Raw genomic sequence first — 10,404 nt, 5'->3', positions numbered from 1 at the left:
ATCACCTTTAAAGTTGTCCAAATTAAGTTCTTAGCAATGCATATTACTAATCAAAAATTACGTTTTAATATATTTATGGTAGGAAATTTATAAAATATACAATGTATTGTTGGCTATTGCTACATACCCGTGCTACTTATGACTGGTTTTGTGGTCCAGGGTCACATATAGTTATTGTTATAATAATCATTCTCAGTGTGAACAGCCCTTTGGTCAGTATTTCTTGTATGGAAAACAGCAGCATGAACATGCTTCAAATTTGTCCTTTTTATTCCGGTCTAAAATGCCATTGTGAGATCAATTGTGAAAAAGTTGCACTTACAGGCAAGCTTCCAAAACTAACCCTTTTAGCAAATGTGTTCTAAATCTTAAAGACATTCTCCAGTACCAGCAACATCTTGGGCAATAGTATGGAATTTCCTGCTTACGTTATTTGCTTTCCTTGGCATTTATGCCCATATCTGCGTTCATAACATGAAATGAGATTGCTTCAATCAGCTCTGAGATAAACCAGGAGGTTAGGTCACATAATAACTACTGGAGAGCAGCATGGCATCACACTGACCTATGTAACGGGGTCTGATTGGCTCCATCCCTGATGTTGATGATGTCTTCCACTTTGTTGTAAGAAGAAAGCATGATTTTGACGGCTTCCAGAGCACCCTGAGTGCAGGCAAAGTGGAGAGCCGTGGATTTGTCACACTGCAAAACAATCAAGCCACACACACACACAGACGCTGAGATGGAAGTCAGCTATTAGCTTGACATAAGTAGGAAAGGCAGGGTCAGGTAATGCAAGAGGGGGGCAATTTCTCAGTTGCTGCTCCAGTAACACAAACCATTAATGAGAGAGCGCCCTGAATTGCTGTGGCAATGGACAGAACGGCCAAGCTCAGTTATAGGCGTAAGTGGCTGCAATTTGTATCAATTTAACTATCTGAAGCTATTACTGAATGCATCAACCCTTCTGCTACAGACTGAAGACGGCAAATGGAGGAGTGCGAGTGTGTTTGTGTCTGTGTGGTCAAGATCGAGAGTCAGGAGAGTCAGGCTGCTTTTGTATTCATTGCAGGCCACATTCGTTTATGGCTGCATTTCATGAAAAGATTATTTTTGTCTTTCTTTCAGAATCATGACATTATAACTTGACATTAGGCAATTTTGTTATATTTGTCCCCAAACTTCTCAGTTAGCTTTAGTGCGGTTTAATGCATCAAACAGCTTTCTTGATGATAATGGGCTCATGATTGTATTACCTAAATTGCTGACTATCTTATTACCGCTGTAGGAGGAGTTTGATAAAAAATGTTTATGACAAAATTCATATTTGTGGGAAATCTAGTCAGTGGAAAGATGGAACCTGAAACCACCGGGTGCACTGAAATTGGCATGATTTTTGTTTCTAGGCCATTATATAGAAGCCCATTTCCACCCCATAAGAAAAAAATGCCGTGGTAAATCCTAAATTTGATATAAGACACCAGAATTATTAGATGTTAATAATTGACATAAAAAGTCAAAATTACGTTACTAATTATAAAGTAAAAATGATGACAAGTCATAATTATGAAAAAATATGCTATGATTTTGTCATAATTTTGTTTTATGTCATCATTTTGACTTTTTATCTAATAATTAGGACTTAGTATCTCATAATTTTAACTTGTTATGAAAAATTCTGATTTACCAGAGCATGTTTTTTTTTTTTAATATGTAGTGGAAATGGGCTTTCATATTATTTAGTGTGAAAGTAATAAATAGTAAGGCAAAGTTCAGCTTTGAACTGTTGGTTGAAAAAAAAAAAAGAAAAGAAAAGAAAAAGAAAAAAAATCTGCCATCATCCTCACCCTCATGTTGTTCCAAACCTGTATGACTTTCTATCTTCTGTGGAAAATAAAATGAGATACTTTGAAGAATGCTGGTAACATTGACTTCCACTGTATGGACAAAAACACTGAGACATTTCTCAAAATATTTTATTTTATGTTCCACAGATGAAAGAAATTTAATTTTTGGGTGAACTATTAAAGATTCTTTTAAAGATTAATTTAAGAGCTTTTTACAATACAGTTCAATGGGCAGCCAAAGACTCCCTGCCAAAATAAAAATAAACTCTTTCTATTTCATCACAAGCCTTGGGCCATTTGATTTCTTTGATCATTTTAGTTATGCTTGTTAACTTTTATATTTAAAATGAGATTTTTTTTATACCTCTTGAAACAGCACTTACCTGTTGCTGATCCACTCTGGCTCCTTTAATGATGCAAAGTTTGATCACCTCAATGTTGCCCCCACGTACAGCCAGATGGAGGGGGGTACTTTTGGTTTTATCCAAATAATTAATGTGCACTGCAGTGGAAAGGCCCAGTTCTTCTCCTTTATAAGGGTGAGAAACAGTAGTGATCAAGAGTTCAGCCTTATTTTTCCATAAATGACAATTCATACAGAGGAATAAAGTAGCAAAATAAAATGGTCATTATTTATTTGCCTCATGTCTTACTAAACATGTACAGTGAAACAAACAAACAAAAAATGTGTTTCATACAACTCATACTCTATATTCCAAGTCTTCTGGAGTCATACAATAGCTAAAATTTGGAATATAGCCTAAAATGTCCCCTTTTGCAACTTTTTTGAAGTGTCAGTCCTTTTTTTTTTTTTTTTTGCATCAAGTCACCATTTATTGTAAATTCATGGAAAAGGAGGTTTACATTATTCAAATTTACTACAGGAAAACAAAAAGCAATACTGGTTTGGAATGACAGGAGCGTGAGTAAAAGATGACAACATTTTCATTATCAATTGACTGGCTGACATTGGGCGATGTCAAAAACCTCAATCACAATAAAAGCATGACTGCTTTGTTTGGTCACCATGTGACATGCTTGCAAATAGATCTGGAGGCTGGCAGTCATGTTTGACATGTTGACCCTTCTATCTGTTTTAGCTGTTTTGCATTTAAGAATCTGAAAATATGGACTGCAATGTAAATGAAAACTGTGTGATCTGTCTCTCAGCCAAAGGGAGCTGTCAGAAAAATCCACAAATATTTATATCTGGAACACATCATTCCAGAACAGAAGACCACCCGTGTATTGTGCACAATCATAACGCCTGTCTAAACAGCATGGTGAATGGGTTGAGAGTGGATTTGTCATGGTGAATTGGTGGAATAAGAATAGTAAATTCACTTGCCAATTTCCAAAACCAGCTCCATGGCCTCTTTGGCACCTGCAAAAGCAACTGTATGGATAGCGTAGTGACCCAATTTGTTCTGAATACACATCTTGGCACCATGTTTGAACTGTAAGGAAAGAAAATAATCTATTTTATTACACAATATGTGGGAATGAGGATTCTGTCAGTCACCTTTTTTATTTTTATTGCCCTTTGTACTCACAAGAAACTGAATAGCTTGGCAGTTATTAGTGCAGCAGGCCATCATCACAGGGGTGTTTCCCAGATCCCCCTCCAGATTGGCATCTGTTTTGTCACAGGACTGAAAAAGGACCTGTGCCAGACACAAACAAAATGATCATCAGTTTCCGCAAGGCACTCAATCAGTATAATTCTTCCAGGATTTCACCCTGACAGGAAGCAGATTCTTCAAAGAAGATGCCCTTAAGTTTCCCACTGAGTTATTCGTATGCTATCCGAGCAATATCACGCAAGCAACAGTGTTGTTGTTGGGGATATCAGAAAGACTGTTATTTGACCATAGGCATGAGGCCACAGGTAATTATATTCTATTTTTATTCAATTTATTTTCAGTTAGTTGCCAAAGCTACCTGTCTAATTTTTTAAGTTTGAGTTTTTTCATCTAATAGAAGGTATATATATATATACACACACATTACATTTAAGCTTCATTTAAATTAACGAAAAACATTTTATTCGTTTTAGTTTATTTCAAAAACCAAACTGCCTCTACTAATGAAAAACAGTTCCAAAAATGTCATGGCAGAATCACCCGCTGTGTCTCCATGTTTCATTCCTGAATGAATGAATCAGTGCTGTGAATGGGTTGAATGAATAATTCAATGACTCACTTGTAAAGACACTGGCTCAATTCAGAAAAGCATATTAGAATACTACTATTACAATTAGAAATAATAATGCTATGCTAGCATGCTATTCTGAATTCAGGCAGTCACTTGAATGAACAAACTAATAAATTAATGAATAAATCAGGTGCTGCGTCCAAATATGCCAACTTACATACTGTCCAAATTCATTGTATTTAAAAAACAATAGATGAAATGTACCCAGATGATTTACTACTTCTGCCACCTGAGATTCCGAAATGCATAATCAATGGACACTTTACTATCCCATGAAGCCACGGGAGAGGAGTTGTGAATGGCAGTGAATCGACATGTGACAGTGACAATATGGCGGAAGTAGTTCATCCAAATTTCTTTCATCATACTACTCATACTGTCTCAATAACTGTCAGTCGGTTTATTATGAATGAAAATGTGCAAGATGTGATTTCAAGCTCAACTATATGGGCCATGTTGCATCTCCTTTACGCGTTTCAGAAATCTGGATTTGTCAAGACTAACATTGAATCATATCATCATATATATCATACTGTCTACATAAATGTTTAAACATTTCTGGCAATAACATGTTTGAGCATCACCCTCAAGCTTGTGCACGTATAGCGTATGCATTGAGGGAGGGGTGAACTTTCTGACCAATAAGAGCGATTACTTTCTAAAACAAAGCAAAACACTTTTGTCCTTATATTTCAGATTCAGTAACTGAAAATCCCCACCACCAAAACAGACTGACAGTCTCAATAACAGAATGATCACTGAAGTATCATGTGACGTTGAAGACTGGAGTAATGGCTGCTGAACATTCAACTTTGCCATCAAAAGAATAAATTACATTTTATATTAAAATAGAAAACAGTTCTTTAAAATTGTAATAATGTTTTACTGTATTTTTAAGGAAATAAATGCAGCCTTGGTGAGCTTGAGACACTTTTGACCAGTACAGCATATCTGATACAGTCTGATGCACATCCTGACAAAATATTCAACAGATTGCAAACAGCATATCTACTGCTGCTCCCTGCCCTGACTGCGACACCAGCAGATTCCCAGCAGCATGTGTGACTGACCTCTACTAGATGATTGTATCTCTTTGTGACAGCCAGATGCAGAGGGCCCATCATGGCGCCGTTGAGGATGTTGGGGTCAGCGCCCAGCTCCAGCAGTAACATGCAGGTCTGCTGTTGATCCTGCTCTACAGCCCAGTGCAGGGGAGTTCTGCCCTGCTCATCCTGTACATTCAGCTCTACACAGCAAGAAACACTAAATTTATATGGAGTGGTTGGTGCGTTCTAGACAGTAGGACATTGACTAAGCATTCAGAGGTAAGCAGTGTTTCAAAGCGACAAGTCCAAATACCTTACGCAAAAAGGCACGATTAATGACTTAAAAAAAAAAAAAAATGCTACCAATTCATAGAAAACAATATTTGTTAGACTGATTCATTAAGGATATATTTTTTAATTAAGAAATATTTTTTAAAAAATACTACGCAATTGTGAGCATGTCACGTGAAGCCAATAATTTGCAAAATGATGAATGAAAATGAGCAAGGTGTGATTTCAAGCTCAACTATATGGGCCATGTTGCGCCTCCTTTATGTGTTTCAGAACTCTGTATTTGTCAAGACTAACATTGAAAACAGATACTATAGTGTACATATTTTAATATTGTCCACATAAATGTTGAAACATTTTTGGCGATAACATGACATGAAGTCCCTTTCAAAGAAAGTCTGTTCACTCGGTGGCTATATTTGCAATGCCTCCGGGCAGCTCAAACAAGACCAAGTCCTATCTAAATAATTGGGGGAATCCTGAAATCTCAAAAACTGCTCGCTGAACTCGCAATTAAATTACATATTTCAAATCAGCAACAAAATCTGAAATGAACTGCCCCATGAATGTTGTTTCTTATGCTCAAATAGGATTTAAAAAGCTTATTTTTCAGGCTAGACTAGCCAATGCGCATTAGCAGTCATAATGCGCTTAACACTGCGCATGCGCATTGGCTGGTCTAGCCTCAGGTTTCTATGGGAACCAGAGCTTATAACGGCCGCTGCAGTGACGCAATGACTTTACCAATCAGCGATTGACTCTTTCATTTAGAAGGCAGGACTTTTCTGCCATATTGTGTGTTGCAGTTTCTCCCATTCATAAGTATAGGACTGAACCATCTTTGTATTTCTATAGTCTTTGGCGTCACTCGCCCTCAAGCTTTTGCACGTATAGCGTATGCATTGAGGGAAGGGTGTACTCTCTGATCAATAAGAGTGATTGCTTTCTAAAACAAAGCAAACGCTTTTGTCCTTGTATTTCAGATTAAGTTCAAACCATTAAAAAGGGCATTTTTGATTTAACATATACTGTAGGTTGTAATAAAATCAATAAATAATTTTAGACAAGGCATATTTTCTATATGCAAACTATATGGAATCTAAAAAATATTTGAAGCACTTCAGGTTTACGTCCTTGTTCTGTCTGAATACAGATAATTTTGTCATTGAGACAATTACAGAATATGGGTTTCCTGCATGTGTCACATTTAAATTACATATTTTGCATCTCTCCTCTGATTGGCTGAAAAGATGATAATCCACCCAACATTCTGTCATATTCAAATTCCAGCTTTTTGTAATATTTTGTGAATTGTTCAACCCAAACACTACCTACCTTACTTCTTGTAGCTGGTTTAAGCTGGTTTAACTGGTCTCCCAGCCTGGCAAACCTGGTGTTTAGTGTGAATTTCCCCCCAAACCAGTTAAGCCCCACACATTTGATTGTCTAATTCAATCACTGAGTCACCTTTCAAGACAAGTTCAGACTTAATTGATTAATTTCAGAGTTCAGAAATGTCATGAATGGATTTCATGACAAACAGTTATGCTGGATAGGGTGTAGGTTAGAGTTAGGGGTTAGTATTTGGTTCAGCATTGTGCGCACAATCAGCACTGTGGTTGACATGACCATTGAAATCTTTAGAACTGGCTGATGGGCGGTGTTTGCACTTTTTTTCCAGTATGACATGTATTTAGCTGGTTTGTCAACTCATCTGCCATTCTAACCAACTAACAAGTGCCTAAACACAGACTAAACTGATCATCTTAGGCAATCTGGAAGACCAGCTTCCCACCTTGGGCTGGTTTGTTTATTTCAGCAGGATATTGCTCTGTAATTGATGTAATTAGGAAGAGAAATTTGCACTCTGAATATCATTTGGTCTTTTTCCATCGTAGTGAGTGAACTGGTGGCTCTGTTCTGTCGATGATTTATTGAAGTACTGCGATCACAATAAGCCTCCCCGTGACGTAAGTGTGTGATCCCTGGGGAGATTATGTGATAGTTTTATAATCATTAGAACATAATGAGACATTGACCTGATGTGATCTGAATAGCAAAAGACTGAGGTGAATAAGCAAAGCCTAAGGACAAGGCCTTCAAAACACATCTATACAGTATATTTACAATGCAATTAGTGCAAAACAAAGTCTCAAGTGTAATTTCTCAAAATATGTTGTTTGTTATGATGGTTAAAATGTCATTTTATGCAGATTAAGTAGATGATTTATTTGCTGCCTCAAAGTTGGATGCAGTTGCTTATTTCCTAGAACTGGATCCCAAGCCTTAAAGTTCCTTTTTTTCTGTTCCAAATCTAGTGTTATCTACAAACTGTCAGTTACATTTCTGGGGTGTCATATTTTCATTTAAAATGAACATGTCAGAGTTTGGTGTTTTCTGGACTTCCAACAACTCTTTCAGTCTTTAGATGAGTTTACCTGTTCAGCGCGACAACTTTTAATGTCCCTGACAACTATGTAGTCCCATTTAGCCATTTAGCAACTTAGCCACTTAGCAAACGCCTTTTTAAGATGAGTAAAAACTTTTAAAAGATCACAAGGCGGTATCGCTAATGTGTTTTATGTTGTAGATATATCTTTAGCTTGTGTTAACCACAGACCTTATCTCATGCGAAAAACAAACAAACAAAAAAATGCTAACTCATTTTCAGGTTTTGGCTTACAAAACATTTTGGCTTTTTTGCTCATTTTGGTTTTGGCTTACAGTCAACCCCACAGCACTATTGTGGATACTATTGTTAATTTTGGTAACACTTTATTGTTATTGTCCACTTTAGACATTCAGAGTAAGTAACTTTGCAACTAGCAGTCATTAGAGTATTGGTAGATTTTCTGCTTAATATCTTCTAACATTTTATTTTGATGGGTCCACAACATACAACATACTGACTAAACTTTGCAAGTATATGTAAACTTATTCTACTAACCCTAAACCTAACCTAACAGTCTACTCTGAGAGTTATATGTAGTTGCACATTAATGAGAATTAGCTGACATGTAGTTGCAAAGTTACTTATAGTTAGTAGAATGTATAAAGTGGACTATGAAAATAAAGTGTAACATTATTATTTGTGACGAGTGGGGGCGGGGCCGAGAGCCGCGGGAATGGAGCGAGGCCAGTGGAGTAATTGATAATGAGCGACACCTGCACCACTCACCGGTCTCGAGTGCCACGGAGGAGCTCCGGAAAGATAAAAGGAGGAGTGACGACAGTGAAAGACGAGAGAGGACCAGGCCTGGACTTTATTTTGTGTTTTGTGTGCGGCAGTCGTCCGTGAGGGGCTGCCGCTTTACTTTAATTTTGTGTTTGTTTATTTTATTAAAATCTTCTTTAAATGTCCCTTCTTCCCATGACTACGAACGTTGTTACATTATTATTATTTTTTTACTTTTTATTTTTTTGAGCTTGTAATTTTTAGCCAAAATATCATAACTCAATCTTCTGGTGAAACAACAGACTTCTTTCCTTTGACAGGACTTCTCCAGTCATTTAGTCCACTTAAACTTGACCCATTTCTTTTGTCACATTCAGATTTACTCATATCCATTCAACAACCAATGGTTAAACCAAAGTCACAGCTCGACATTTTTTTCCTTTTTTGATAATCTGTTTCACTCAGATGTGTCACAATACAGAAATAAAGATCAGTCGGTACTTTCTTTACATGGCAAATTTACAACCTTGTCAAGGAGTAAGTCTTACCCTCAGGGCCCACGACAGAAACAATGAGGCGAATTATGTCCACGTTTCCTCCGGCTGAAGCATAGTGTAGTGGACTAGCTCCATTCTCATCCCTGAAGCTTAGCTGTTCCGGACTTTTCCGGCTCCGGTGGTCGATGGCAGAGGCCTTCCCTTTGAAAGCCAACTGGCAAGAGGAAAAGATTATGGAAGCATCTTGGCAAGGTAAGGAGGTGAAGCACCATGTAATATAAGTCAGATTCACTTCAACCAATTGCTATTGCACCAGATCATCTTCCGTAAATATTTGTACTCCCCTCCACCCCCAGCTCTCCAAAACACATACAGTGTATAAGAGAAACAACACCCACCTCAAACACATCTGCAGAATTCAGGTCTGTTTCCTTCTCATGTATCACACATTTGTAGAAGCTGTTTTGCCTCACAAACTCCTTTCCAATCTGCATTTGGTGAGCTTAGTGAGGATATTCTGTAAGGACAAGTCAGTCGTTGATATTAATAACATCCTCAGAATGGCATTGTTTGTGTTTGCTTTAACGGCTGCTTTTGTGTGCTGAGGCTCAAGGTTGAACTGGGAGCAGGTGACTGGACCTGCACACACTAACCTCGCCACAAGGTGAAAGTGACAGCGATGCCAGCCTGCCATGCAAATTCTCAGAGGCTGTGAGTGTGAGTAAAGCATTATAGCAATAAAGCCATTGTAACGGATGGTGAAGCTTTAAAAGTGCCTCTCACACATATTAGTGTAAGTCTAACAGAGAAAAGTATGAAGCTATACAAGAAGTAATATTTTTGTGGCACATCGCCTGAGGTGTTCAGGCCATTTGGCACACATAATATGCATAAAACAAAACAATGACACCTCCACTTGAGTGAATCTGTCTACTTAAAATGACGACTGGCTTCTTCATTGAGGGCGGAATTACTTTTTGAAAGTGTGAGTCGAGATTCATTATTTCTTTTGTATTTTTTTGGGAGTTTTTACCATGGCGCAGAGATTACTCTCACATTATTAAGCTTGAATGTCCACATTGTCCTGCTTTAAACTAGCATGACCACTGAATATATTAAATTTAGATTCAAAGTTATAGATTGTGAGGAAGAACTGAACTTAATTCAAACTATTCGACCTACTGTAAGTGCAACAGAATATGCCTGTTTTTGCTGTGTTGAATTACAGTCGAGCAACCCATTTGAAAATTTAGCTGTTTCTTCACAAGCTACTGTACTACACTGAAGCTAATGCAAAATCTTTATATATATATATATATATATATATATATATA

The 10,404-nt window shown here is 37.3% G+C and overlaps 1 protein-coding gene across 1 annotated transcript in view; it reads right to left on the bottom strand.

Moving 5' to 3' along the window:
• LOC107667585 (transient receptor potential cation channel subfamily A member 1-like) overlaps positions 1-10,404 on the bottom strand; it is a 75,132-nt gene that overhangs the window by 19,607 nt on the left and 45,121 nt on the right. The window contains exons 2-8 of the mRNA XM_016459292.1: positions 9,469-9,587; positions 9,122-9,284; positions 5,132-5,307; positions 3,401-3,511; positions 3,196-3,304; positions 2,231-2,376; positions 566-702 (exon numbers count right to left, since the gene is read on the bottom strand). Coding sequence (XP_016314778.1) covers positions 566-702; positions 2,231-2,376; positions 3,196-3,304; positions 3,401-3,511; positions 5,132-5,307; positions 9,122-9,284; positions 9,469-9,564 — 938 coding nt within the window. The 5' untranslated portion in view covers positions 9,565-9,587. The remainder of the gene's footprint in view (positions 1-565; positions 703-2,230; positions 2,377-3,195; positions 3,305-3,400; positions 3,512-5,131; positions 5,308-9,121; positions 9,285-9,468; positions 9,588-10,404) is intronic.

The sequence above is a fragment of the Sinocyclocheilus anshuiensis genome, unplaced genomic scaffold (assembly GCF_001515605.1).
Source record: "Sinocyclocheilus anshuiensis isolate Anshui unplaced genomic scaffold, SAMN03320099.WGS_v1.1 scaffold1679, whole genome shotgun sequence".
NCBI lineage: Eukaryota > Metazoa > Chordata > Actinopteri > Cypriniformes > Cyprinidae > Sinocyclocheilus > Sinocyclocheilus anshuiensis.
The sequence above is the reverse complement of the archived record's forward strand: the minus strand, read 5'-3'. Positions and strand labels throughout refer to the sequence as shown.